At 44.6% G+C, this 14,790-nt stretch overlaps 1 protein-coding gene across 4 annotated transcripts in view; it reads right to left on the reverse strand.

The window, feature by feature from the left end:
* The window catches only part of USP54 (ubiquitin specific peptidase 54), a 150,891-nt gene that overhangs the window by 64,366 nt on the left and 71,735 nt on the right, over nucleotides 1–14,790 (reverse strand). For 3 of the 4 annotated variants that reach the window (XM_019555848.1, XM_019555849.1, XM_019555851.1), the window contains exon 5: nucleotides 3,650–3,784. In XM_019555848.1, coding sequence (XP_019411393.1) covers nucleotides 3,650–3,784 — 135 coding nt within the window. Of the gene's footprint in view, nucleotides 1–1,876; nucleotides 1,907–3,649; nucleotides 3,785–14,790 lie in introns of those variants that run through there. The other variant, XM_019555850.1, reaches the window with a different exon arrangement.

The raw sequence follows: 14,790 nt of genomic DNA on the forward strand, positions 1-14,790 counted from the left end.
CATAGTCAAGGGACTTTTAAACAACACACCCAAACTCTATCTGATAGGTAACTTCATAACACAGTGAAGAATCTTAGAAAGAATCAACAGCTTTAGTGAAGAGGCAAATTAGGTCCTGAAAGAAGCAAAAGCTTCTTTCTGTGGGTGTTGCTTCAGACAATTCCCTGTTCTCTATTTTCCAAAAATTCCCAGGAGCCACTCATTGATGTCAACATGAATTTGTGATAAGGCAGCCACAGATACCTCTACAGGTATTGTTTTTACTACTGAATTTGTGCTGTCTCAACAGACGAGAAAGAGATCATGGGCTAAGATCACCAAAGCTGGATTAATTAAAAATGTTGCCAAATTCAAGTTGCCATCTTGTGCTTTAAAATATTAACTCCTCTTCCCCACACCGAATAAGTCTCTAGAAATCACAGTTGTAAGAAAACCTTTAAAATTAGTTAAGTGATATCTTCCTTCAGGCTCATTTGCAAAGGAAGTTTTCTCATTATAATTATAAGTGGAATCTCATTGCAAAGTTTGTTTTAACAAAAATTCCACTAAAGCAAAATTATTTCCAAGTCCTGGCCACTGGCCCATAGTTAAATGTTCTCAGACAGATCTCCTTACAACAAAATCCACTACTGTGAAACATTTATTTACTACAAATGCCTTTCACAGCCTGTGACTAAGATAGATTCCTCCTCACAGAGCCAATCTGCCCTGAATTGAAAGTGAGGGCAGGTAAACACGGGCCTACCCATATAAGCTGCTCCTTAGTAGTAGTCCCCAAGCCTGATCTTACCCAACAGAACTAAATCAAGACAGCTCACTTATGGGTTTAGCTTTCACTTACCACAGTGTAATTGTGAGAACAGTAACAGTTATTGCAGATTAAAAGATACATGGTAAGCCTTTGTCCCCTCTTAATTGTGGCCACATAGTTACCACTAGTCAGCTGCTAGGGCTGAGGTCTCCAGTACCACTGTAACTATACCAGCAAGCCACCCGATGTACAGTCAAATTATACAAGCAAAAAAGAGAGAGCAAGAGAGTCTTTTTCCCAAAATAGGTTAAATTTAGGGACCTACTTAATTCGTGGCCAGATAAAGGAATTTTCAGAGCTAGATCATGGCACAAAAAGCTGATTTTGCAGGCATTTCCCAGTGCCCCTCCCCCTCACTGCTGATTGGCAGAGGCCCCACTGGGGAGAAGGGATGGGGGCTGGCTGTCATCTTGGCTGCTGGCTGCCCTTTACGACGCCCTGCCACCTTCCCCTCCTGGGTGGGTTCAGAGGCAGAGGACTGCTGGCTCCCACTGGGGTACCAATATTTTATTTTCATTAAGTTTGTTATTTTTTTTTTTTAAGTAAAATTGCTTCTCCATACAATTGTGGATGTTGTAGTTGCTGCAAAATCTAAGAAACCATGAATTAAGTAGGTCCCTAGTAGGGTTGTGCAAAGCTTCAATCCCTGATTCGATTTGGCGGAGATTCAGCCCGATTCAGTGGCCAAATTTCTGAATCCGAATCAAATCAGAGGACCCTTTAATCTCCCTGAATCAAATCAAAACCCTATGAAATCGATTCAGAGAGATTTGGACATAGACACAGCTTTAAATGTTTTTTCTACGTACCTCAAGGTACCAAGTGGCTCGTCAATGCTGTGATGCTGGGGCAGATCGAGTGTCCCCACAGAAGTGCAGGGGGCTCCTCAGCATGCTCAGCAGCAGACCTGGAAGCGGACCAGAAGCACTTCTGGTCCACCAGGAAATGCACAGGGTGGCCCTCCATGCCCCTCCACAGTGACCTATTTCATAGGCGTTAAACCATCTGACTTGGAGGGGTGGGAGAGAGGGTGTGTGGTCTCTAAAGCAGACAACATCATCTCACCTGCTCAAACAAGGTCATTGCAAATGTCTGGTGAGAAATGCAGTGTGGGGCAGTGCAGAAGTGAATTTGCATTAACAGGTTCTCCTAGTCCCACGAGAGAAAAAGTGAAATGTGTGCCTCCTGGGTCTGGGGGGAGGGGGAACACTTGGGTTCCCCCCGCTGCTGATCGCTGAGCTGGGGAGGTATGGAGGTTGTGTCCCTAGCGTGCTTCCCAGTGGACCCGGTAGCGGACCGAAAGTACTTCCGGTCCACTTCCAAGTTCGTCAGTGGGCACATGGGGGGCCCCCTGTGTTCCTATGGGATGCTCCATCCACCCCAGCATTGCAGCATTCACAAGCTGTGCCTGGTACCTTGAGGAATGTAGAAAAAACATTTAAAGCTGTGTCTATGTCTGAATCACCAATTCTCTGAAACAGCATTGAATCTTCAGATTCGGATTTTGCCAAACTGAACTGGAGACAGTGATCAAATCACTGTCCCCGATTCAGGCCAAATCCAAATCAAATAGGGCCCTGTGAGGATCTGAAGGGTACTCACCTGGAACACGTCCCTGGCCAGGGGCATGGACCTCACCCGACCGAGACATCCACACTGTGGTGGGAACTGCCTATCCTCCCCCACCTGGCTTTACCACCTCAGCAGGTGAAGCAGATTGGTGCTAATCCACGGCCGGGGCAATATTTAAGGGCTGGGAACTGAGCAACAGGAGGCAGAGGAGGAGCCAGCAGGGCGTGAGAAGAAGGAAGCCCAGAAGCTGGAGATGTGGGAGTGAAGAGGAGGGTGTGACCACCTCTTCGGAGCCAGTGTAGGCGCCCCCTGCCCGCTCCCCTCCGGATTAAGGAAGAAAGATCGCACTTCCTCGGTGACTCCTCAGCTAGTTTAGGAGTGGGGAAGCTGAAGGACAGGGAAGACCGGCTCTTCTTCGGAATGCCTTAACAAGGGAGTTCCCGTCCTTGTTAAGCAATTGCACGCCAGTAATTAAGCCCAGCACAGCTACAAATTAGCAAAGGGCCCAGGCAAGGAAGAAGCCACACACGAGCTGCAAAGGGGTGAGTGGAACCCGAGTTATATGGGACTGGATTTTTGTTTGCATCTTTCAAAAGAAAAGGAAAAAAGAGAAAGAGCATATAAAAGAAAAGGGGAAACCCTAAAAACAAATGAGAGAAAAATAAGGCACCATCTCCGGCTATTCCTTTCATCATCCTTTCTCCAAGGCTTCGGGTACTGAGGCAGAACCCAGCGGCTGATCCAGGTAGAGGCGAGTAGTCACCACTTCCCTTTCATTTACATCTAATTATTATCAAAGTCGTGGCAGGTGGGAAGAGAGGGCATCAAGGCTTCACTTGGACCGAGCAATAAAAGGGTTTCAGACCACCCTGAGGAGACTGGTGGATGTCAGTGGGGCATAGAGGCTCACGCCCTTACCCGATGACTACCTGACAGGCCCATTTCGCACACCCATAGTACCTAGGTATGTTGATTTAGCTAATGCAGTAGAAGTGTTCTTTTGGCAATGTAGACCATCTCCACTTGGAGGCTTAGCTTGATACCTACACCAAGCAGTCTGAATTTCCCTTTCTCATTCATCAGTGATAATCTCCCCAGAGAGAGAAACCCCAACCACTTCAAACTGGGACTTGGTTACACCTGTTTATCATAACCAGCACATACATGCCCCTCCAAGTTAAAACATCTTAGTGTGGTGATTTCTGTGCAGATTTGCAAGGCTGGTCAACCACCCATATGAATGTGTTACACAAACAGAATACTTACAAAACACTCAGCAGCATCATCCATGATGCCCAGCTGGAATCGCTGCTCATCCTGAAATGTTTTTGCAAGGGCACTGCGCAGGGCATCAGATGGCAATACTTTTTCACTGCTACACTGAAACTGGTTGAAGATACCCTAATAGAGGAGGAAAAAAAAAAAGTCATCTTTGTGGTAAAAAATATCCTTTTCCAAATTTGTACATGTTTTTAGGTCTAATCTATTTTAACTACTCACATTCTTATCTATAACTACATCCAATCCTTTTTAATATTATTAAATTCTTTTCTTCAGTGATACTTTATAGCAATGCATTCCAAACGATAAATATGCATTGCAATTCCTATTTACTGGTACCAAATTTCCCAGCTTTCAATTTTTCTCAAAATCCTCTTTGTCCTGAAAGTCAGCTATTGAAGGAGGCTGAAAAATACAGTCCCAAGACATGTGAAGCCTAAAGCCTGCTATATTGACTTTTATTAAAGGAAGATTTCTAAGGGACCATTTACAATAGATGTCCACTCTATTATGTGGGTTTGCTGCTGCTTCCTTTTGTTTTAGCATAACCAGAAAAATTAGACAGGAATAGCTGATTACTTTCTCTGCACTATTTCATCCTTCTTATTTAATCCCCTCTTTATACATTCCTAATATATTCTATTTCCTTCTATGAAAATCCTTCCATGACTCTAATAATTGCTATCAGTCTCAAAAACAGTGCTATTTCTACTTCCTTTTGGAAACAGTAAGACTGCAAAACATCCAAGTACTCCAGGTGAGGACATATCTATCATTGGAATATGCGGTACACAGTGGCATAATATAATTTTACCCTATCTTTATTTTTGTTTATTTTACCTGCTATTGCACACTGAGCAACGCTAATTAAATTCTAGGTACTGTAATTACTTTTTTCTCAGATGGCTTCTTTAACTGTAGTCTGGCAATCTGGATAATTCATTTCAATATGCATTATTCCTTTTGGTCTGTATTAGAGTTGATCAACAGTGAATTTCATTCATCAGCATGTCTATGCACCTAACTTTGAAATACCCGTCTCTAAGTATCTAACAGTTGTTGTCTCTCCCCCTTTAACTTCCTGCTAAAGGCTCCCTTCTACAAGAGAATAAAAATAATTCAATACAATTAATCATTCCCTTCTTTGGGCTGCCCAGGGTTTCTTATTTATTTCCAACTCTAAATAACTTGGGACTACTTGTCCACACTGCCAGTACTTAAAACAAAAATCACATTGCATAGATATAATAATGATGCTTTATTTAACTGGACCCTGGCTTGATGTTTCTGCCTTTTAAACTAGTCAAAGTGGAAGGAGAACATGCCTGGAACTGTCAGGCTGTGCTGTTTTGCTGGGCTGTCATCCCAACTAATTCCTGCATGTTGAGCTGTAATGAGGACCTAAAATCATGTTGGTCCCTTTGCTACTCCTTGCCTCTAATTACAGACAGATTTCTTCTGGTACCCTGAGATGTTGCGTGTATGTTAAAAAATGGACTCTGTAACTTACTTTTTTCCTACTTTAATTACTGTTATTGGACTCGATGCTATTGTTAAAAAAATGACTGGGTGAAAGGGGATAAAACTGGCTAAGCTTTGCAGTTCTGGATGATCTGAGATAAAAAAAACTGTAGCAGAAAGCTTTTCTGTAAGGAGTAACAAACAGGTCCTAGTATATTACTCCTGCAAAGAGCCATGGACATTTAATGAAAACTTATGCCCCCGTCCCAACTCAGTTCACTTTCCTTCTCTACCAAAGAGCAATCATGTTACTTCTGGAGAACACAAAGGACATTATTCAGTACAGAGGAAAGGGAATGAGTCACAGATGATTCATTGAAGATATCTAAAACTGGGATTCCTCCAGTGGCAAACAAAGATCTAGCAGTACAATATAAATAGAAGTGAAGAAGTAAAAAAGGTTAATTTGTCATTACAACTTATATACAAGTTCTACAGTGCATCTGCCTCCAGGTTCACAGCTTTTTTGTATGGCACCACAGCGGTTCCCAGCAGTGTCAACAGTTAGGTGGTACAGTAAGAAGCAGAAGCAGCAGCACGTTACTTCAACCTGCCTCTGCAGCATTTTTATAGATCAGGGGCTTCAGTGGGGCTTTTTGGTGCTTTTAGCTAAAGCTGATTCAATCAGCTATTACATAAAAGCGCCAAAAAGCTCCATTAAAGTGCCCAATCTATTCAGACGTCAGGCAAGATGCTGCCTCTTCTAGGTATGTACAGGGCTCAGTGTGGGAGCGCATCAAGTTTAAAGTAAAGCACCCTTTTTATTTTTATTAACATCTGCAAGCAGCCCACATCATGCTTCAAACAGGCTACTTAAGCACTGCCGAATGACAGACTGAATTATCCTATTTTTATCCTAGCTAGTCCTCTTGCAGTGCCATGTGGGCACAGTTACACTCCTTCCAGTTTAGTTGGCAGCCTGCTTGGAGCTGAGCAGTGTCTGAGGACATCAGTCTGGAGTGCTGTAGATTTAGAACGGACACAGTCTTAATAGTAGAGCTAATGGAATGAACCAACCTCCACAGGAGTTATGAAATACTATGAACTTCTGAAATTCTAGTGTGCAAATGTGTCTGTGGGAGTGTAATATTAAATAAAAGTCTCAAATCTTCTTGACTTCTTGATGTGTTCTTTACATTAATCTATGGCAATTGTTGGGTGATATAAAGCAGGTTCAATGAAAAAAAATCATCAAAAACAGTTGGTCTAATAAAAGATATCACATCTACCCAAAGATTCTTGCCTGCCTTATCAAAAACAAACATTTCTTAATTTTTGAGAATTGTTTTTCTGCTTTTCACAGGATGTTATCATTTTAAAAAATTATGCGCATTTCTAGATTTTTACATTTTGAAGATGCAGCCTTCACAGAAGAAACTAATCAACTGTTGAAGTTATTAAACCAGTATTGCAGAAAACTCCCAACTCAAACAATAGCAAGAGTTGTGAAATTTGTTACTCGCCACACCTAAGTCAAGGAAGTGATTCAATAGCCAAGGAACTGTAAGGAACATTTTAAATTCTGTATTAAGCAATAAAAGCCCCTACATATATGTTGTAGATTTGATCACATTCAAGAAACATTCTCAAATACCTGGGCCTGTCCTTAAATTCAATGCAAATGCAGTCTGGCACTGTCTGGGCCAGGCTGGAGTATAACTGCAATATAAATGTAGGATGACTATGACTGTAATTCTCTTGCATGCTGTGTCTAAGTACAGTATTTAAAGCATAACAATATTTTTAGTGGGCAGGGAGCCTGAGAATATGATCCAACTGGGTCTTTGTGTTCTGGCAGAGCTTACCTTTTCTCCAAAACAGGACTGGAGCACAGCATGAGATGCAAGGGAGTGGTGTTTTCCTTCCTCTTTTTTACTTTAAAACTAGACAAATTAATTCTTACTCTTCCTAATCCCAGATCTTGCCCCCCCGGCTACACCTTTATCTTGTAAATTAATCTTTGCACCAAATCCAAGCCAGAATTCTGGCTGGCAGAAGGCAAGGAGCTGCTTTGCCAACCTCCTCCAAATTGTGGAAATCTCTCGTTCTCTTCTGCAAATTAAATAACTTTCTGATTTAAACTGTACAACCAAAATTACTCACTACTGCCGCCAAAACACTGTTAAAGCTTTAGAGAACAGACGAGTTATGTCCCTTTTACAAAGAAAGGAAAAATTTGCTGTGGTTGAAAGGCTCCTAAATTTAGCTTGCAATCCATTCTGATACTTGGATGAACTTTAATTTTTAGCATGATGAAAACTGAAATCTTCTTTCATCCAAAGACTCTCCACTCTTCAGTGTTTGACTCCATTTTTAGCATGCCAGGGTATTCTCCTTGTTGTCAGTCACATCTTGGTCTTTGGGGGCCATTTCAAATCATCTTCCCACCCATCTCATTACCTGATACTTTTTTCCCTTGACATTCATTTAACACTTTCCATCTGCACAGCTATCATTAAAAAAAACAAAAAAAATCCCCAACTCCAAAAAACAGCTTTTTTTTCCTTCTATCTGACTAGATCAGCCTTCTTTCTGAATCCATCCTTCCAATAGTTCAGACTAAGGTGCACCGATAGAGAATTTTTAGGCCAATACTGAAGGCTGACAGAATTTTTAGGCCGATACTGAGGGCTGATTTTTTAACGAGCCAGATTGGCCAATACCAATCCAATATGTAGCCAGGCAGCATGGAGAGCAGGGTCTGGTTGGTAAGTATGTTGTGGAGGAAGGGTGAGGGAGGAAGGAGGGAGGGCAGATTAAGGCCCCTGCAGTGAAGGAGGGAGTGGGGCGGCAGGGGCTGTATAACCAGGGCAGAGTGGGGAAAAGAGCTGCAAGCAGCTACGGTGGTGGGGGAGGCTCACACTGCTGCACGAACCCCAGGAGGGCATGAAGGACACGTGCCTCCAGATCTGTGCTCAGGGTGAGGGTGGGCTGCTGCTGTGGGCCTGGGCTGGGGCAGTGCTGGGCTCTTCCCAGCAGGGAGCTGTACTGGCTGCACTCAGGGCAGGCAGCAGCAGCGCTGGAAGTGGGGGCTATAGCAAATTGTGGGGTGGCTGCAGCCCCCCAAAGCCCCTCCCCAGCACTGCCACCACCCTCCCCAAGAGTAGTCCAGCTCAGCCCCAGCTGGGAAGAGCCCAGAACCACCCCAGCCTGCACAGGCATCTCACCCTGCCCTGCACGCAGATCCAGGGGCATGTGTCCCCCATGCCCTCCCAGTGTGCACACAGCAGCAGAAGCCACCCCCCAAACAAGCTGCTCACAGCTCCGCCCTGGCTGTGCAGCGTCTGCCCCTGCACCTTCCCCAACCCCACTCCCTCTTGCACCGCTACGGCCTTGATCTGCAACCCCCATGCCTCCTCCCTCACAACAGACTTACCAGCTGGACTCAGGTGCTCTCCATGCTGCCAGGCTACACTCCTGTCCACCTGTGTGCTCTGCTGCAGCTGCGTATATATGGGGCATTTATCAGCTACATCAGACAAAAAAGTCGATTGCCGATACAGTTGATTTTCCTTATATCAGTGCCGATCTGATATGGGAACAAGGTATTGATGCACCTCTACTTGAGACTTCTCCGTTAACATCAAGACAGAAGCTTCTCATCTTTCCCTCATCTGCCCCTCACTTCTTTTGTTTTAATATGTCACTACCTAAACACTCCAACAAATGAAGCCTGGATACCCTCTTTATCCAACGAATGTTATATGCTTTTTCCCACACCATCCTCCTTGCTCTGAAACCCATCCTAATCCAGTCCGTAAAACAAGGCTATTCCCCGGCTACTCCCACAAAACAAATCTAATGAATACCACTTGATTGTTTACAAGAGTCAGAAGCCAGCACAAAAGGCTGCTTACCAACACAGGTGACAAAGTACTGACTGCTTTAACAAAATAAGATATAGGAATTATTAGGAATTATACTTATAAGATAGGTAATTCAGGAGGTTATGGTTGCTGCTAATTTATCTGTAAAGCACATCATTTTTGTCAAAAAGCAATATTCTAACAAGCAGCTCTTTTATATGTTTGTTGCTGTTCTACCACTTAAGTCACAGCCCCATTTGGAGCCTCATTCAGCCCATTCACTGAAACTACCTGATTTCTCAAATCACTTTAGGAATTTTTCTTAAATCAACACCTAATCAACAACCTGGCCTATAGTCTTTTTCATCCTGAAGGCAATAAAAAAAATATTATTGTCTTCAACTTTTACCTTACAAAACAATATTTCTAAAGAGAAAATTCTTCCTGCTTTTGTTGCACATGACAAAATTACTAATTGAACAGCCTTACTTGAATTTATCAATCAATGCAGCATTCTTCTTTGTGAACAACAAAAAACACTCTGTCCTACATCCTGGCACTACAGAGCTCCCAGCACAATCCCTGGAAGGAGAACAAGCTCTTTGTGGCATACTCAGTACAGAGGACGGATTTCCCTCCCCCCCTGCGCTGAGATAAACAAACACCAAACCAAAAGCCATGCACTAGGAAAAGCAAAGGAAGAAAAAAACACCACAGCAAACTTCAGCATTAATAATAAATCAGGAAGCTGTTTGTAGGTCATGGCAGCAATATTATACAAGGGAGCAAAAACATCTGGGTTCATACAAAAACCTGCAACTACATTATAGCATTTCAAATGTTTTACAGAACTAGTATCTGAGATTGCAGCTGAGGATCCCTATCTCCTATTTGCCTTTTGTCCTGGTACTCATGTAGAGTTACCTCTAAAAATCAGATGACTGTTTAGGCCTGGGGCAACATCTGAATTAATTCCATGAACAGAACCAAGTAATTTGACAAGAATTAAACACTATTTCAACAGCCCAAAGAAGCAAAGCAAAGAACTGTCTCAAACACCAGGAACAGGGGGATACCCAATTTGACAGACCAGAGGTCCTGGTGCTCCTTTAGTATGACCAGTATGGCCAGAGACAGTTCAAAGTTACAAAAATTATTCATGGGGTAACCAGCATATACACATACTAATTTATCTGTGTGTGTATTTATATGATAGTTTACCTTAGAGTCCCTTAAAAAGATTTCATAAAGTCATAGAAAAGTGTGAAAACTTAAGTCTTCCTTTCTTCCCATCCTTCCTATGAGCATGCAACAAGAGGATATGCATATTCTACCTCTAATATAACCAACAGGCTTCAACTCATTCTTTCTTGTTTTGTTATGCTCCTTTATTTTATAATTGTTTTACTTCAATTGTTAATACCTGGTTTCAAAATAGCAAACAATACAGTAATAAAAGATAAAGTAGAAACCCTCAGGTGTTTATGCCTACATTATAGCGAATTGTACATACATTACAGTGAAGGTTTTCCTGCCACTACATGAGATAAAGTAGCATCATAGCCAATGGCTGCAAGACAGTTTTAGTAGGCCAAAGTAGTAGGAATGTGTGAAACTTGCCCTATTCAATTCAGATTAGGATTCAGCCCGAATCAGGGACAGCGATTTGATTCGTTGATTTGGATCACTGTCCCTGATTCTATTCGGCTGAATCTGAAGATTTGATGCCGATTTGGAGAATCGGCGATTTGGACATAGACACAGATTTAAAAGTTTTTTCTACATACCTCGAGGTAGCAGTTGCAGCTCATGATCTCTGCGATGCTGGGGTGCATGGAGCGTCCCACAGGAGTGGTGGGGAGGTGGGGGCTCAGCAGCAAAGTACTTCCGGTCCACTTCCGGATCTGCCAGGGAGCATGCTGGGGGCCCCCCTCACTCCCTCCCCCAGCTCGGCAATCGGCTGCAGGGGGACCCCGGGTACCCCCCACCCTAGACCCAGGAGGCACCAGTTGCTGAGCCGGGGGGGGCACAGCTGAACATGCTGGGGAGCCCCGTGCGCTTCTGTGGGACACTCCATCCATCCCAGCATCACAGCATTCACTAGCCCCCGCTACCTAGAGGTACGTAAGAAAAAACATTTAAAGTAGTCTCTATGTCTGAATCTCTGAATCTCTCTGAATTTCTTCAGATAACAAGGAATAACGGCCGGCCATAAGGTGTTGGAGAGCAGGTTTAGATTAGACATCCACAAGAACTACTTCATGGTCAGGGCGGCTAGGATCTGGAACCAACTTCCAAGGGAAGTGGTGCTGGCTCCTATCCTGGAGGTCTTTAAGAAGAGGCTTGATGCCTACCTGGCTGGAGTCATTTGAGCCCAGTTTTTCTCCTGCCCAGGCAGGGGGTCAGACTTGAAGATCTACAAGGTCCCTTCTGACCCGACTTCTAGGACTCTATGAAATCCATTTGGAGGGTTCTGATTCAAGTTGGATTCAAAGATTTGGCCACCGAATCGAATCAGGGGCCAAAGCTTCACACAGCCTTAATAAGTAGATCCAAGTGCAAGACAATTCTTCAGCTTGTCTCAAACAAATTTCCAACATTCTGTTTTTCTTACGTCACACAGCAACTGAAGACTGAAAAGATTCCTAAGGCCTCTGTGCAGACTTTGGACATTTTACACAGTATAAACACCACTGAAAAACTGACTGGTAAATTAAGAAACACACCAAGACTGGCTTGCATCAAAAGCAATCTCAATTTTTTATTTGGTTTTACCAAGTGCTGATCTCTTCATTTATACTTAGGTATGATTCTTGAGGGAATGATTTACTTATTCAAAACAGTTTGACAGAATCACAGATTCACAGAAAATTAGGGTTGGAAGAGACCTCAGGAAGTCATTTAGTCTAACCCCCTGCTCAAAGCAATACCATTCCCACATACATCATCCCAGCCAAGGTTCTGTCTAGCCAGGTCTTAACCTCCAAAGATTGACATTCCACAATCTCTCTGGGTAGCTTGTTGCAGTGCTTTATTACCCTCCTCATGAGAATTTTTTTCCCCAATATTTAACCTAAATTTCCCTTGCTGCAACTAGGTTGCCTTCCCCATTTGGTAATGGACTCAATTCCTCTTGCTGCTGACATGCTTGTAGTAAGAAACCCTTCTCGTTATTCCTCACATCCCTTGCTAGCTACAATTCCAAATGCATTTTGGCCTTCCTAATTTCATCCCTGTATGTCCAAGCAATACTCATTTACAGGTCTCCCTCACTTTATATGGTACATGCGTTCCCAGAAAACTGTGCATAAATCAAATTTGCATAAGGGAACCTAGTTTATAAGATAACAAATACAGATACGTTCCCACAGCAGTGAGTTATGGAGGGAGGGAGGCTGGGGCTAGGGACGGGGTGAGGGGAGGGGCGTGGCACAGCCCAGTGGCTGCAGGCAGGTGGCATTAGCCACCCCCAGGGCTGCAGCAAGGAGCAAAGCGGAGGGAACTGTTAATGGATGCAGGGTCAGGGAGCGTGGCTCTTACTGTTACATGCACCCCAGGAGGGCTGCGGGCAGGGGGGCTGTACCTTTTAGGTTTCCTTTTTGTGTTTTAACTCATTGAAGGGTTCCCCGCTAAGTGAATCTGGTCTTCTGCCACACTTACTATTCTCCCTGCACAGTGGGATGGTTCATTCCTACACCCTCAGTAAAGTTTCTTTAAAGTACAACCAGATCTCCTGGACTCCTTTCCCCCTCAGATGGGAAGGATCTCCTGGGAGTCCCATCAGTTCCCTGTGGGAGTCCAAGTCTGCTTTTCTGAAGTCCAAGGTCCTTATTCTGCTGCTCTCTTTCCTTCTTTTCCTCAGGATCCTGAACTCTTATCATCTCATGGTCACTGTTGCCCAAGTTGCCATCCACTTCTATATTCTCCACCAATTCTTCCCTGTTTGTAAGTAACAGGTCAAAAAAATCATGGCACCTGATTAGGATCTCCTTCTTCTCTTTTCCCCTGCCTGTCCTTCCTGAACACTTTGTAGCAGGGGTGGCCAATTACTTGGGCTGGAAGGCCACTTAATGAGTTATGGTGAGCTTGTGAGGGCTGCACGCACTAACATGCACACACGTGCGTGCACACACACACACACACGGTCCCTGCAGCTGGGGCTGGCACCAGAGCAGCAGTTAGACTGGGAGCATAAGCCTGCCCAGAGCTATAGTAGACCCTGGCCTGCAAACTCCAGAGTCAGCACCTGCCAGCCACTTCCACAACTGGGGGACAGGGCAGGGGCAACGCATAGAGGGTGCATGGGGATGCACATGCACCCCGAGAGTGCCGGTGCATGCCCTGTCAGGCTGCACTCCCTGTTTAGCCAGTGGGTAGGGGGGCAGGTGGGAGCACCAGTGTCTCCCCTGCAAGCACTGGCTGGGGAGCAGGGCTGCCAGCAAAAGTGGCCATGCTGCTTCCAGAAGTGGCCACAAGAGTTCTGGAAGTGGCACAGCCGCTTTTATGGTGAGAGTGAGATCAGCCGCCAAAAGACTGCCCCGCCCAGTGGGATCAGCCACTTTCAGACCCTCATTATATAAGTGGACCCTTCTCTGGTTGCTGAACCTGTTTTCCATTAATTATATGCATCGTTTTTCTTTTTCAGAAGATCTCTAATATCCCTGTTGAGCCAAGTTGGTCTCTTGGCTCCTTTCCACTTCTTGATTGCGTATCGTGTCAGAATGGCCTCTTTTTGAGCAGTGAGAATTGCTCCCTTGAGGAGGCAACATCGCTTCTGAACTCCCAAATTGTCCAGCTGCTGGTCACAGAGGGCCTTTCTAACTAGCCTCCTGAGTTTGTCAAAGTCTCCCCTTCCAAAATCTAGGACTTCTGTTCTACTATCTGGAATCCTAGCCTTCCGGTAGACAGTGAACCTAATCAGATTGTGATCACTGTCACCCAGAGTACCCCCAATCCTCAGGTCCCCTACCATGTCCTCCCCTTTGGTAAGGACTAAGTTCAGAGTGGCTTTACCCCTAGTTGGTCCTTTGACAACATGCGACAGAAACAGGTCATTGACAGCTGCCAAGAAATTGGCTGACTTGCTGAAGCTGGCTGAATGGTCCTCCCAACAGATGTCGGGGTAGTTGAAGTCACACAATCAGGTCTCTAGTTCTGACTGCCTCAGTCAGTTCCCTGGAGAATTCCTGATCATTCTCTGCTTTTTGGGAGGGAGACCTGTAGTAGACTCGCACCATCAGGTCTTCCCCTCTCCTGATCCCTCTTGTATCTTAACCCAGAGGCTCTCAAGGGACCCTTCCCTGAAGGGAGGAGTACTGCTCTTTCACACAGAGGGCATCGCTTCTTCCCAACTCAATCCCTCTTGTAGAGCCTATAGCCCTTGCTATCCACTGCCCAATTCTATGTATCGTCACTCCAGGTCTCTGTCAGCCCAATGAGGTCAAATTCCTCATCTACCAAAAGAAGATCCAGTTCCTCCTGTTTGTTGACCACACTTCCAGCATTCCCATGAAGTCACCTGAGTTCACCTCCCATCACTTCAGGTTTTCTGCTACTATGCGAGTATCTTAGGGCATTGGTGCTCACCTGGGTGTCTTACTACATTGATGCCCTCACCTGGGTCATCATGGGAAGAGGATTCATGTACAACAGTGGAACCTCCCCGCCTCCCCGAGACATGCCTAGTGGTCCCGATCTTCAAGAAAGGGAGGAGAGTGGATCCGGCTAACTACAGGCCCATTAGCCTGACTTCTATCCTGGGGAAGATCTTAGAAAAGTTTATTAAGGAGGCCATCCTTG

The sequence above is a fragment of the Crocodylus porosus genome, unplaced genomic scaffold (assembly GCF_001723895.1).
Source record: "Crocodylus porosus isolate Cpor-Errol unplaced genomic scaffold, CroPor_comp1, whole genome shotgun sequence".
In the NCBI taxonomy this organism is placed as follows: Eukaryota; Metazoa; Chordata; order Crocodylia; family Crocodylidae; genus Crocodylus; species Crocodylus porosus.